This window comes from Ischnura elegans, chromosome 8 (genome assembly GCF_921293095.1).
Source record: "Ischnura elegans chromosome 8, ioIscEleg1.1, whole genome shotgun sequence".
NCBI lineage: Eukaryota > Metazoa > Arthropoda > Insecta > Odonata > Coenagrionidae > Ischnura > Ischnura elegans.
In genome coordinates, this window is record NC_060253.1 from 96,219,824 (window position 1) to 96,234,345 (window position 14,522).

General features: G+C 36.2%; 2 protein-coding genes across 3 annotated transcripts; one reads left to right on the forward strand and one right to left on the reverse strand.

Annotated features, from left to right (window-relative positions):
- Positions 1 to 6,782: 6,782 nt before the first annotated feature.
- Positions 6,783 to 7,452, reverse strand: LOC124164293 (cytochrome b-c1 complex subunit 8). Its single transcript, XM_046541541.1, has 3 exons — positions 7,363 to 7,452; positions 7,057 to 7,211; positions 6,783 to 6,962 (listed from the first exon to the last, which is right to left on the reverse strand). The coding sequence occupies exons 2-3, from the start codon at positions 7,208 to 7,210 to the stop codon at positions 6,868 to 6,870; spliced, it is 249 nt and encodes an 82-aa protein (XP_046397497.1). The 5' UTR covers position 7,211; positions 7,363 to 7,452; the 3' UTR covers positions 6,783 to 6,867.
- Positions 7,453 to 7,460: 8 nt separating this feature from the next.
- LOC124164292 (39S ribosomal protein L23, mitochondrial) lies at positions 7,461 to 11,293 on the forward strand. 2 transcript variants are annotated; one of them, XM_046541540.1, is made up of 4 exons: positions 7,461 to 7,595; positions 7,674 to 7,879; positions 7,968 to 8,041; positions 10,616 to 11,098. In XM_046541540.1, the coding sequence occupies exons 1-4, from the start codon at positions 7,582 to 7,584 to the stop codon at positions 10,727 to 10,729; spliced, it is 408 nt and encodes a 135-aa protein (XP_046397496.1). In that variant the 5' UTR covers positions 7,461 to 7,581; the 3' UTR covers positions 10,730 to 11,098. The 2 variants fall into 2 exon arrangements, with proteins under 2 accessions (XP_046397496.1, XP_046397495.1); XM_046541539.1 differs by having other exon boundaries at positions 7,465 to 7,595; positions 11,048 to 11,293.
- The last annotated feature ends 3,229 nt before the right edge of the window (positions 11,294 to 14,522 follow it).

The window sequence follows — 14,522 nt, forward strand, 5'->3', positions numbered from 1 at the left end:
CATCAAATATAAAATTTGATGGAGAGTGTACATCTAACAATTATTATGCAATAAGGTAGTATGAAATGCTGGAATCATAAAATTTTATCTCATTCCCACATGTTCTTAGTGTAAAGTAAAGAAAAAAAAATTACCTAATCATTCACAATGAAAATGAGCTTCTAATATTTTTTGAACATCTCTTTTATTATTTGAGGAAATTGCTATGTAGATCATTTTAGGAGATTCATAGTTGTTTTATTGGTGAAATAGCTCAATGATCCACATTATCCAGGAGATTAACGTCACCGATTGTGCCCAAATTATCAATATCCTCACTTAAGTGAGTTAAGTCTTTGATGCAAAAGTTCGTTTTGCACCTTTTCATTGTATCTTATTCTATTCTTCATGAACAGTTACTTATTAATCATTCATTATTATATTAATATGGGCACGACCCGGGTTTCGTAATGTAGTTACATCTTGATCTTGAAGTAACTACGTTACGAAACCCGGGTCTTGCCCGAATTAACTTATATAATAGTGAATCTGACAAAGTTTTGCTCCTTTATTTCCAATATGGAGAGGTTTCACAAAGTCAGGGTACACAGGATCATAACTGGGGGGGGGGGGGGAGGTAAGCCATGAGATTTATGAGATTTTTTCCTTGAAAAAATAGTTTTATTTTAGTTACATATCTTATACTAATATATATAATTTTTTGTAGGTTTAAAGAAAATTTGTTGAATGCTTTCGTTTCAATTCAGTACTGATTTTGCTTAAAGACTTTTGCTTCTAGGGGGGTCAGCTGCCCCTCGTTGGGTATGCCCATGGTCAAGCCTGAAGTTATCAGTTATATTAATCCTTCGTTTTTTCATTGGCGAGGATGAGGCCATCAGCTGTTAGATGAAATAAATAACTTATCTGCACACTGTTCAACAGATTTGATTCTTTCAGAAACTAATTCGTAATCAATGGCTTCCTCATTATTTCTTAACCCTTTTAGTGCGGCACGCTGATATATCGGCTTTTACGGCTCGGCTGAAAAGTGCGGCGTGCCAATATATCGGCTTTTACGTTATTGTTGTTAAATTTGAGGACATTGAAATACAAAAACTTATTTATCAGTGAACACATAAAAATGTTGTGATTATTGCCCAATTTAATCTCATTAATTAAAAACCGCTTAAAGATATCCAAAAAATTAACTATATAATGTTTATCTTTCCTAGTAGCTACATTTTATTAAAATACCTCCACATTTTTCGACTGTACCCTGAGAAGAAGGATAGCACTAAAAGGGTTAACACATTTTATCCAGCTGCCAGCATGTGAAGTATTCCTTTTGTGCAAAAAAATACAATTTCGTTCAAACATGTCTCATTGCTGCAGTTGTTCAAGTAACTTGAGGTTAAAGTAGATCAATATGAGCAAGCAGAGGCAGAATAACATACTTGGGGTCAAGTAAGATTTCATGCTTTCCTGGTGAATTGCAGCGATGAACTCTTCTCAGATTCCAAATAAGTGACTTCGGTGCTGCCTACATTTCAGTGACTCGTTTCCCATCCTCAAAGGAAAAGTGAGTCAATGTAATCTGATATTTGGGGTCCTGTATGCAGTGCCAGCATGAAGTATCATGGGGTCAAAGGCGAGATATTTAAGATCTTTCTCAAAATGGAATTAACGGAGGAGAGAACACTTGGAGCCTCCTGGTGTCACCAAGGCTTTGGGAACCACAAATAACTCCCTACTTCACCTAATTAGAAAGACGTTTTATTTACCCCAGGCTTATACCATAGTGTTAAAAAGCAGATAAGATGCTTTCACTTTACTCTATTCACTATCCTAATGAACATGCAATGGGAGACGAAAATTGTTGAAAAAAATTAAAAATGCGCAGTCATCATTTCTATTTGTAGGATAGAATAAGTTTTTTCAGCATAACTGGGTAAATCAATAAATACAGAAGCCAATTGCTGGTCATATGCTTAAAGCTCCCTTTGGGTAAATTGGAATTTATTTTTCACACTTCTATGGGAGAATAAAATGAAACAACGTACAGTGGAACCTCGTTAAAGCGAGTACGGGCTATAGCGACACCCCCGCTATTACGAGAGATAGCCGATGCACCGTCAATTGACCCTATAATAAGCGTGTTAAAAATTCGTTTTTACGAGACCCTTTCGGTGTTGGCTCTCGCCATAGCAAGGGCTTCACCGCCGGAAGACTTTCATCAAGACTCCTTAACCTCTGTAACTGCTAGCGATCTGTTAGAAATGAACTTAATGGAGTGCTCAGTCTCAAATTTATGTGGTAAACTGTCGTTCGATAAATATAATGATTGACAAAACAATGCTTTGCATGATTTTTATTCACTGCAGCGCTTATAAATTGTTTGAATACTTAGTCGTTATTTGAGTAAGGAAATTTAGTGATGCAAAAAAACATCGCCTTTCGTCTGGATTTATGCTCACGTTTATCGGATAGATGTTTATCTGGCGCCGCACCACTCCTGTTCCTGTGTATCTGTTCGCAACAGGTATATTGGCTATTATTTGCTCCACCTCCGGTAAAGCGACAATTCGCTATAGCGAGTGTTTATTAGTGCACCGTGGGGTGTCGTTATATCGAGGTTTCACTGTAGACCAGACCAGGTAATCCAAAAGTGAACAATAAAGATTGTAGCAGTTATTGTACAGAATTATGGCTTTTCATGACTTATCTGTTGGTTCACCTACAAACAGTTTTCATCAAACATTTGAGCGTGACCTTAAGTCCCAATTTGAGTTCTCTTGCATGCAAGAATTGGCTGACATGGATGTGTGAGCTAAATTATTTAATACATTTGTTTTTGTAAATGCTTCTGGTATCTTTGGTATATCTGCTAGGGGGCATGCATTAATTATGTGAGGTGATTATGACAATTTTTGGATCCCCTCCCTTTCCGCCCTCAGTGAGATTTGGCTCGACCCTCTCCCTCTAATCTCACATGAGATTGTTCAAAATGCATATTTTCAGTGTAAATACATTAATCTAGGCTTCATTGCATTTTATTTGTTATTGATTGTTTAATTATTTTAATTTACGACAAGTTAAAGACTAGTATTTAAGATTACCAAAGGCCTGTTTACACAATACATAAACACGTAAAAGTTAATGTATGTTTGCGTGAATGATTTTGATGGACTGGAATATGTAGGAATGCATGAACCAAAACGGAACAGGTTCTATTTTCTGTTTATGCACTCGCACAAGTTAAGTGATTACATTGTACATTTTCGTGCTCATTCTAGTGTTCAAACATTTAAAGATTAACTTTAACTTCTTTCGGAAAAAGAATTAAGTGATACTTGCCCGGACCCCTCTCTCTCCCACATGAGTCTGAGTGAGATTTGACTTAACCCCCTCCACTGTAAACGCCTCACGTAATTAATAGATGCCCCCTAATATATTAAGATAGGAAAAAGCAAAGAAGCTACACAATTCAGATGACCCTACACCAGGGGTCTCCAATTTACTAGGCCACGAGAGCCACATTCCAAGTTCCGAATCGCCCCATGGGCCGGATAGCAAATTTGCCGATTACTGAAGTATATGATATTCGATACTTGAAACGAGAGCACGGGCCGGATGAAAGCCCTCCACGGGACGGATCCGTATTTTGAGACCCCTGCCCTACACAATTCAATGAAGATTGGTAGTTTTTTACGTTGATGAGTTTATTGTAGTTTTTTTAAAGTTGATGAAGAGGTAAACAATTGAAAAAAAATTGGACTTAATTGGAATAAGTGGCATAGGATTTGGAGTTGTAATAAGCTGCTGTCTCCATATGCCCATCAATTAGGTAACACATTGAAAACACAAATACCCAAAGAAACAAATGATGCATGCTGGTAAAATGTGTCATAATTTGTTTCATTGAGGATTTTCACCTTGACTATGCTCGAGTTAAAGATAATGTTTTCCTGATTTATAAAAACATGACACATTATGAGGTATCATCAAAACAATTAATCAAAGGAGACTATTGATCAGTACCTCCAGCCCACATAAGAAAAATAGGAGAGTCACCGAATGAAGGCTATAGAGCCCGTGAACATTTTAATTCGTTTTTAAACTGTGACAACAAATCTGTTTTTGCTAAGCATTTAGGTGACACAAGACATTTGTTGCACAAGACTAATTTTGATCCTTATATTTTACACACCTGTGACTAGGGATCAAAACTGGACTTTTTAGAAAATTTCGACACTGTGTCATATTCAAAGCTATGCGATAATAATTTGCTCAATGATATTGTACCTACCCAATTGCCACCCCTCCTCAGTGTTAACCTCCCCACCCCCCATCAATACCTCCCAATTCCACACCCGGATCCCAATAGTACATGACCTTCACCACTCAAACCACCAACCTTCACCTGACCTCCTGTCCACATTACCTACTTCTCCCTCCCCCACCTTGCAGTATAAAATGAACTTTGGCTTGTTTGGAGATGGCAGTCTAGCTTGAAAATGTCGTAGAACACGTTGAAACCGGTCTCAAAACATTAAAAATTGTATGGGAAGCTCAAAGTGATTTTATTTTTTCTTTATTTTATTAAGCTGCAGAATATGCAATAATGCCACATCTTCTACATAAGATGGTGGTGACAACAATTGAAACTCTGCAATACAATAACTCTATATACATAAGAATTTACACTTTCCCAGTGAAAAACGTGTATAAATTCTTCTTGGGATACCGCGAGGGTAAGATTATGTAAGAGTGCCGACACAATTTAAACTTAGCCATATTTTAGTAGCCTTGAGAATGGGTGACGAGTCGGTACTCGAAACTTCGGCCCTCTTGCATAATCTTACCCGCATGGCATCCCTAGAAGAATAACTCTATAGCTTGTGATATTAATAGGCAGAATGAGTTAGTAGATGAAGACAAGAGGTTTTGCTGATGCCAGACTAAACTGCTTTTTTGCAATTGTGTATTGACAGCAACAGAGGAGTTAAAATTTGCTAATATCGATTGAGTCTCTATAGCTCTCAAGGGATCTCATCACACTCAATCTATTATTTTTAATAAACTTCCCTCTGAATTTAAAAGTTTTCCCCCTTTCCCATTCAAAATTAAATTGCGCAATTCTTTAGCAGGTAAAGCCTATTATGATATAAGCGACTATTTAAATGAATTTATGTAATTTGTATTATAGTATTCACTTTGATTTTTGTGACAAATCCATGCCATGTATATTGCCAGTTCAGTGAATAAAAATTATTATTATTATTATTATTTTCTGAATGACACTCTGGAGAGAATTATGAAATGCAACATTTCAATGCCACATACTTGCCATCACCATCAAGGATATGATACGTGTGCTCTTTTTATTTATGATATCACAATTCTTACTCAGCTGTCATCCCATAATCCATTCCTTTGTCATGCTCTGATTGTGAGGACCAGTAAAGGGGGTATGTTTGGACTGCCCAAAAATTATAGGAAAACCAAGGATGAGAAACCTTAGGGGACCCCATGGCTGAATGTGCCCAATACAAAACCCATGTAGCTCATCTGGTCCTGCAATCTCAGGCAGGCTTGAGATAATAAGTTTACTTGAGCTCTTCATGTTTTTTTCATGCCATTCAGCATAACATAGGCTGAATGTTACCCTCACCTACTTATTCGGCCATAAGTTGTCACAGTATATATAAATTTTTGGAAATTACAGCACAAATACTCAGTTAATTTAAATGATCTACCAGCAATTTAGCATCTCCCATCCAGTTCTAAACGATATTACATTCCAAATTGTCTTTTATACCAACAACCGAGCCTAAACCTTCCTATTAATCAACCAAAAGGTTGTAATAAATTCAGACTACCATGGAAAAGCTATTTTTTGTTAATAAATTTCACTTGACAATGTTGAGGAAGAGATTTCAGATTGTGTACAGAGCAGATGTGTGATTAAGAGTACTTAATAACTTACTCCCTAACTTCAACCTAGGTCCACAATTATTAACGTTAATAGTGTTTTATGGATCATGGCTCTATACACATATTCAGTGACGTCTAAAAACAATTTTTTGGAACTCTGATTAAAAACATGCAATCTGATGAAAAAATACCAAGGCTCAGAACACCTTTCAAGCATCACAAGTGTAATTCAGTATGACCAGGCCAAAAATTTTCACCATAAACATTCAATGTTAGTAAAAAAATACCAGGTAAAAGTTCTGAATAACAACCGATTCTGGAGATACCTCAGTATGAGAAACGGTGGCTAATTTTTAATGCAATATTCAATTCTAAAAAATCCGCTCCACCCTATGATAACATGCAAGAAATAAAATAGATGGAATGAACGGCGGACACGATGTGAGGTATCACTAGGTATGAAATAGGGTAATACTTAATGTTGCCCCACTTGTGGGGAATATTACTATCTATCAAACACTTTGAGAAAATTCTTCCCCTCAGGATTTCTCTATAGGAAGAGGACTTTTGCAAAGCATATAACTCGAGAGATTCCACTGGTCGGTCCAAATAAGAATAGTGGATACTAGATCTGTAATTCACACCGTGAACCTTTTTGTATGCAATTGCCATGCGAGTGACGCCGAACCATACGTACTAAAATAAAAAAACGGCAAGTTCTTTGGTTCTGGATGACATTAAATTGATCTTCTACAATTGATCCTTTACAATTAAGAAGTCACCACGAAAGACATTTGGAAGACTCTCCAGTTGGAAGAAGACTTTTACATGTACCGTCATCCAGAGGCAAAAATTTACCGAAACATTGATAATAGGTACTAGAATTTATTTTCTTTCGTGGGGAGTATATTTACAAACTTAGATTTGCCTACATAAATTATAACTATGAATGGCTTATTCATCATCAGCGAAGTCAGCAGGGTTCTTGCGCATTAAATGATTATGCTTCTTCTCCACTTGATCGTACACCAGATACCCCAGGATAAGAGCTATAAAGGATATGATACACATGAAATAAATCCGCATAAAAAACGTGACAACCATCAACAAGGGCAATTGAAATTGAGAGATTAAGGCACTTACGGGGAGCTACACGAAATATATTGCTTCTAAATCTCCTGATCATATTTGGAACACCATGACTAAGAGCTCCAGCAAACGCTTTCTGCTCAAATGGTGAAATTCGGAACTGAATGATTCCTCTAATCTTGGCGAGTTCTCCAAAATGCCTTCCCATTCTGAAATTTGGAAATTTACCATGGTGAGAGGTCATATATTACTTCCGACTGTTACATTTGAGGTTCAGTAAAAATGCTTCAGTATTATAAACAATCCATTGAACTAATAAAATGCAAACACTGCCAAGAAATGCATAAATTCAAGACTCACTTTGCTGAATCTTCTTATCCACAGACTCCGCAGAAATACAGGACAAATGAAAGGGAACCAAAGGGAACAAATGAGTAACTAAATGTAAAATGGAGCTGACTAACGACGAGCGTTCACTGCAATATCAATGGTGATTATGTGTGTTTTGGAGTGATCGGTGAAGATTGATGAATGAAAAAGATCTTTAGCCGTGGTACAGTACAAATATTTACTTGAATTATGTCTACAAGATGGTAAGTATGCCATTATCTATGACTATTGTCCACTATATCACAAATAAGTATATTTTGTTCTCTATGTACATATCTTAGGTACCCTCTTTACCAGAAAGGGAACCCGCAGCTACGGGTTTTTCTGCCAAATTTTTGGATGAAATTAGTAAAACCGAAGTTTAGTCAACCTCCTAACGTCGTCAAGTTCAAGGTTTCAATGGAAATGACCAAAAGGGATGTCAGAAATTATTTAGAAAAAATTTATAAAATCCCTGTGGTCGAAGTACGAACGCAGATTGAGCTTGGTGAATATTCATTTCCTATATTATTATTCTCATGGTTAAATTTTTTTAACGAGTGAATAATTTCCTTTTTTGATTTAATTTTCACTAGGTCCAACTAAACGAGAGCCCCTTAAAGGATACATTGTCAAAGACGAAGACGTGAAAGTTGCGTATGTGGTGTTGGTGAGTTTAATTTCTGTTGTATACATCGTACGTCGTGATTAGGGTTGTGAATCAAGAAATTGAACAGTAGCGTAGCCAGAAATTTCGTTCGGGGGGAGGAGGGGTCCAAAACCAGGGGAAAATATTTTGAAAAACAGGGTACTATAAGTAATGGGTTTAAACTAATTTGACACGTTTCATAGCAAAAAAAAAACTTCATTTCTTAAAGAAATATTTTTTAAATTCATGATTTTTCAATATTTTATTTTATTTATTAAAATATAACTATTTTTATGCTTCGGAAGGGGGGAGGGTCTGGATCCCCCGGACCTCCTCCCTGGCTACGCCACTGAAATTGAGGATTCTCTTTTGTTCTGTCGCTTTCAAAATTTTAGTCTCAAAATGCTCAAGATGTATTCGAGGAAAGTTTTATATGCCACCTTTCCAACTAAACCGGGTTAAGTATACCACATCCCAATAAAGTAATCTGGTAACACCTTTGCTGTTCCACTACTTGCAAGTCGACAAATGCAGCCGGTTTGGAATGAGTTTCCTACTGGTTGCGAGTGATTGGGCCTATATACTTGCTAAAATCTTTCAATCGCATCATTACATAAGCAATATAAGTTTTCTAGCTTTGACTCCGCATATTTTAACAATCTATGTTGTATGGCAAGCAAAATGATCATGTCGAGGTCTGGTCGGTTTTGTGTGGTATATTCCCATCCCAATAGCCTTGGTTCAATTCTTTTCTTATCATATGGAACCTAATCCTTACTTGAGCTATGTGAGGTGCTGTTTGAAGGATATCTATTTCAAATTTAGGGTTCCATCTATTGGATAAGGCTTGGTTTCTTTGCTTTTTGCTCTAAAGACTCGGTTTCACTGCTAGGGGGCTCTGCCCTACCCCCACAACCCACCCGGAAAAGGCCTGTGGCTTTTTCTGCTCACTCTGCCAGTTCTTACAATTTTTGTCTGCCATGTGTTCCTTAAATGGAATCCAAGGAATAGCAAACAGTTCTTGGCCTCCAGGATTTCTGACTGCTACAAGGTATAGATTAATGGCTGCCACAATGACTGCGGTGCTATTATCAAGCTTCTCCACAATATTCAAGTTCGTCATTGCCTTCAATTTTTAGCCCCTGAGTGCCACCAAAAAGCAGACGCAAAGAGCTAATACAGATAGAAAATTTAGCGTTTCGACGATTCTTCCTAAGGTTTCAGACGATTTTTGAGGGGCTTGATTTTATGACTTTTTTCCTTATCTCATCTTATTCACAAACATTTGTATGAATCAGTCAGTCAATGTTCGGAAGTGGGTTTATAGAATGTATGTATTAGGCTAATTATGGGGTTTTCTCCTACCTTAATCTACTATCAGTTGTGATCAGGGATAGCAGAATAATCCTCAGATATTTGTGTTTGGGAAAGGGGAGACTTATCTTAAAGAGTAATCTTTATTTGCTCTCATTTGATGATTTGATCCAATGGTTAGGATAGATAAGTGTAGAACTTACTCCTGAGCCACAGGCATGTGGATTTAACTCATTCAGGGTACTAGAACCATTTTTTTCCCTAGCCATCTGAAAATATTAGATTTTTTTATGGAAATGTTCATAAATTTCAACCAGTATGTGAACCTAGAGCCCTATGATCAGTAGCCACATACTCTACCCACTACTCTTTCCCTCTAAAAAGCATTGCGAGCTGCTAAAGATGCATTTCAAATACTTATCTCAAAGGTCCTAGTTGCAAATTTATTGATCACTACGATAGATCTACTTTTTTTTTATAATCACATTTTTGTCATTTGCATGTGCTTGATTGAACATAGCTTCTATTATGTTCATCTTTAGATCTCAATTGAAATGAAATCTCATCGAAATGCCAATTGTTTTGGGGAAAGGGTGGATAGTGGGGAGGAGGGGAGTGTTTTTGGGAGCTGGCTACAGAAGTGATGGGCTTATAATAAAAAAGTGATAAATCAAATGATGGACGATCGAGGCCTTTTCGTATAGGAGTGGCCTCCCTGACTAATCTCAGCTGTTTATTGCCTCCTTCAAATGCCACACAATACATCCTTGGAGTTGACTGAAACAGTTGAAAAGTTTTCTTCCATGTTCCTTCTCTCTGGGACTTCCTACCTTGCCATTCTTATTCACAGGATCATATAAGCTTCAGTCACCTCTGATAACCTGCCTGTTGCTATATTTTGGCTATATTGTATAAAGATTTGCATTATAGCTATGGCCTTTCAGATTTTTTCTTCCATTTTCATCTAACAAAAATTCTCCCTTCCTGCCTTTCAAATTCTTTCTCATGTAAATTTTTTCCTCCGAGAATAATTATATTTTTAATGTGCAATAAATTTTAAAGTATTGCATCAAATATCTATGGATTATTTTCATGTTTTTGATTGACTTCAAGTCAGTAGCTTGTTATATTGTATTTTTGCAAATGAGATTAACATTTGGTGGAAGATATTAATTTTTAAGTCAAACAACTGCATTATATTTAATAAAAAGCTAAAGAATTACAGTAGAAAATCATTTGACTTGACTGATATTAGAGCGTTATACTCATGATTTTTTTCAGGTAAACTACCAGTTACTCCACGAGTCATTTTTACCCATAACTAATTTGTTAGACAATTTAAGCCATTACATTGTTATGTCACCAGTCCATATTATGCCTTATTATATCTATTGAAGATGTGGTCATGTGTCATGAGCCAATTTTAATGGAGTAAACACATCCACTACTATTGCTATGTGTTTCTTAGCTTATTAATTCCGTTGTTACCTTAATGTGCACCTTGCTGTATTCATAGTAATGTTTTCATGTGGTACTTCATATTCCACTGAATAGCTAATGTTTGATGCTATATATGCAACCAGTATCATTCCCGACTTTTTTCATGATCTAAGAGGAAAGCTTTTGTAGAATTCTTTTATCCCTTAATAAGTTGTATTGGGGTGTATGACTTGTATCGTGAAGGTGAAATTTGTAATTCTCTATTTTTTTCAGCCCCGTGAGGTTAAATTTGAGTTTCCGAATATTTTCCCAAAAAGTGAAGAGGAAAAAAGGGATGAAGAGTTGAAGAAGATTGGGGATCTTAAAGATGGTTACAATAAATTTATTAAGAGGAACGAAGAGAGGAAAGACCTTCCTGGATGGTTTTCAATATAAATTACATGTAGTTGTTTATTTTGTACATATTAAAGCTTTAATAATATATCAAATTTGCATTTATTTAAATGCATTATGTGGAAAGTTTCTCATTATTTCTCCCAAAATACTATACAGGTCAATCTGGTTTCGGGAAAAATTTCCCTGCTCTAAGTTAAGTCTTAGAATTACAATGAGCTGAAAACAATGGATGTACGATAATTAGGTAGGAGGAATTGCATGATTCAAGGAACGGATGTTGGTACATAAATATACATACATATGAAAAATAAAAATGTGCACGAAATGCACAATTTTTTTCTCACAAAATCTATTTGGGGGTATTTAGTTTCAGGTGAATATACCTCTATTCATAAATTTTGAACAAAATGTAAAACCTAATGGGCCAAAAGTTGAGTTGAGGAGAAACGACCCCTTTATATGTAGCCCCCTGGATCTCTTTGCTCCATTTCACGTCTTTTTCACAATCCATTTTTGACATGGTAGGGTTCGTCTTCCTATTGATCCTCATTGTCGGCCTCGGTGGTGGCGGGGACAAGTCCTTGCCTGCCATACCGAAGGTCGCTGGTTCGAGTCCGGCCTGGATAGGTTGCCTCTTCCAGGACATAGGTGTGTGTGATCATCTGTTGTTGATTGTTGAAACTCCCGATGTAAAGGCCACATTGTTCTGTTTTCAGGGGTAATTGATGTGAATTTAAAATAATATTGCATCCTTAAAGTACTTGTAATAGTATTTTCTTCAAGAATTCTTAGATGTCATATAGTTTCTGTCTTTTGTAAGGTTATCTGCAAGGGTACAATAGCAAATTTTCAAGCTATGTGTTTTGATTCCATAGCTTTAAATTTTTCTCAGAATTTCATCAAAAAATTAATTTTCCACATGCTCGAGGCAGTTAGAAAGCTGCAAATTATGTTAAATTTTAGAACTAATCCATCTTAAATGTAGTCAAGTTTCAAAACTCAACTGACTAATTTAATGGAAAAAGCTATCAATTTGTGGTGACACTTGACCTTAGGGTATTAAACCACACTAATGAAGGTGAATTATATTCAGGTAAAATCTCCTAATTTGGGAAAAATCAATGTCTAGCCATTTTTTGAAAGAGTGAAATACATATGTTGTATTCGCTGATTTACCTAAAATTATGAATTTGAAAAAAAACTATAGCTCCTCTAACTGGTACCTGTTAAAATTCATGTAATATATGGTAAAAGGATGGCAATTTCAGAAAGTGGAGGAAAATGAATTTTGAGCTGTTTTCTAACGTCAGTATTTAATTCATCCTAGAAGGTATGCCTGGCATCTGAGATACCAAATGCTCCCAAATCTATCAATTTATCAAAAAATTCTTTGAACGAAACTTGGAGTCAATGAACTTTCCTATTAATTGATATAATAATTAAGTTTCTAAAGCCAATGGTTTTTTTTTCGTTCAAAAAATTTAATTATTTTGAAGAAAATCTTTAATTTGCCAAACTTCAGCCTCAACCGTCTCATTTTTAGTCAAGTAAGCTACTTTTATGGGTGTACCCCGGAAAATAATCAAAGCTTTGATTTTTTTACCACCCTAGTGAACACTTTGCTGGACGTCATAATTTAATGGAGGTGTATGATTCACTGATACACTCTGAAATTATGGCACAGAAACTTCAAAGGAAGCGAGATGAAAGCATTGTTGCTGGTCAGAGGAGTGTAAAAATAAGAATCAAATAATACATCCAAGTAGGTGAAATTGAACATGACATTATTTAAGAAAGAGTCGAGAGAATCATGAATAGTTTTCACTTGCAGTTAACGCATGAAAGGAGTTGAAAACTTGCTTGAAAATTATATTTGCGACTGTTTGTGCCAAGTTATTTGCGTAATGTATTGGGATACCTTTTAGCAGTTTCCAGTGAAATGAAGGGATATTTTGTCAAACATTGAATTTCCTGTGTTTCTCATGTGAATTTTTTAGCATTTCCTACAAAAGGAATGTTTCTGCTATCTATAAAGGAAAACTTCGAATCCTCCATTCGAAGGATCCAATTCCGGAAGATTTAGTTCTCACAACCCTTTATGCTGCCAGATTTGCATTCAAAATGTCAATTATCACTAAACAAAACGTCTTGGAGCAAAATGGAAATAAAATGAGTACTATTTATTCAAGTAACTTTTTTATTATTTTATCACACGTACTATTTGATATAAGACACGGTCTCAGGCATTACTTTGTGGAACTGCTTTATCATAGAATAAAATAACTTTGTTCTATTCTGCACTTTATTTTAAATAGCAATAGAACAAAGTAATTTTATTTTATTCTACTTACTATTTGAGAAAATTTAATTAACATTTGTGAGCACTTAAATTTAGCAGTATTAAGAAAGGGAATTTAATGAAAATTTTAGTTCATTCAGAGTCTTCGCAAAGTCCTCTCTTTAATATATGTCATATATCATGGCTATATGGCAATTTGGTGGAGAAACATAAGGAATTATTTAATTCAAGGCATTTTTTTTGTCAAAAATGCGTAACTATGGGGGGGGGGGGGTGAGGGGATGTATCCCCCCCAAAGCGTCAGAGAAATCAAAAATTTCTTTAAAAATCTTGTCTGCGTTTGATACATAATAACTGCCCCTAATTTAAGTTAAATTATAAGTCCAAAATGATGTGAAATACATTTTCGGGCATGTTATTTTTCAAAAATTTACCTGAACTCCCCATTTTCTGGGGGGGGGGTTGCGCCCACTAATCCACCTCATCCCCCCCAAAGTCCCCTCATCACCCCCAAAGTCCCCTCATCCCCACCCCAAAGCCCCCTCAACCCCCTAAAGCATATCTCTAGTAACGCCATTGCGTAACAATAAGCATACGCGCACGTAAACGCACAATAGGGTGGTTTCCTTTTATTTTTTTATTGCCTAAATCGAAAGATTATTTCTCCTGGAGTACGTATTTCACGCTTTTAGATTTTTAAATGACAATATCTATTTTTCGCGATTAAATGTAAAGTGAAGATTTTCAAGCGCGCGAAAACGCGACGGCTAAGTAGGAATGATGGGAAAAGTCCGTGTGACGTATTTCTGGTTCCCGCTGCCGCTCTGTGAGGTGACCTTGAGGCGAGGCTGATACGACGCAGGCTGCTAGCGGGTAGCTGAGTACCCTGCTGGCTGGTAGCGCTAGGCTTAAATAAGGATTACTAATACCTTATCAAATGAAGAAAACTATCCGACCTTAGCCAGTTTTAATAAGTGATTATTAAGACATGTTTCCCTGAGCTCTGCGCCTCATGCATGCATTGGTAACCTCAGACGATGTATAACTCTTATC

What these genes read in the sequence shown, in the direction of transcription:
- LOC124164292 (XM_046541539.1), top strand. An exon ending in ACGAACGCAGATTGAGCTTG is followed by an intron (nt 7,880 to 7,967) that starts GTGAATATTCAT and finishes AATTTTCACTAG; the next exon opens with GTCCAACTAAACGAGAGCCC. An exon ending in AAGTTGCGTATGTGGTGTTG is followed by an intron (nt 8,042 to 11,047) that starts GTGAGTTTAATT and finishes TATTTTTTTCAG; the next exon opens with CCCCGTGAGGTTAAATTTGA.
- LOC124164293 (XM_046541541.1), bottom strand. Translation starts at nt 7,210, where the DNA reads ATGGGAAGGCATTTTGGAGAACTCGCCAAGATTAGAGGAATCATTCAG. An exon ending in TATATTTCGTGTAGCTCCCC is followed by an intron (nt 6,963 to 7,056) that starts GTAAGTGCCTTA and finishes TATCCTTTATAG; the next exon opens with CTCTTATCCTGGGGTATCTG.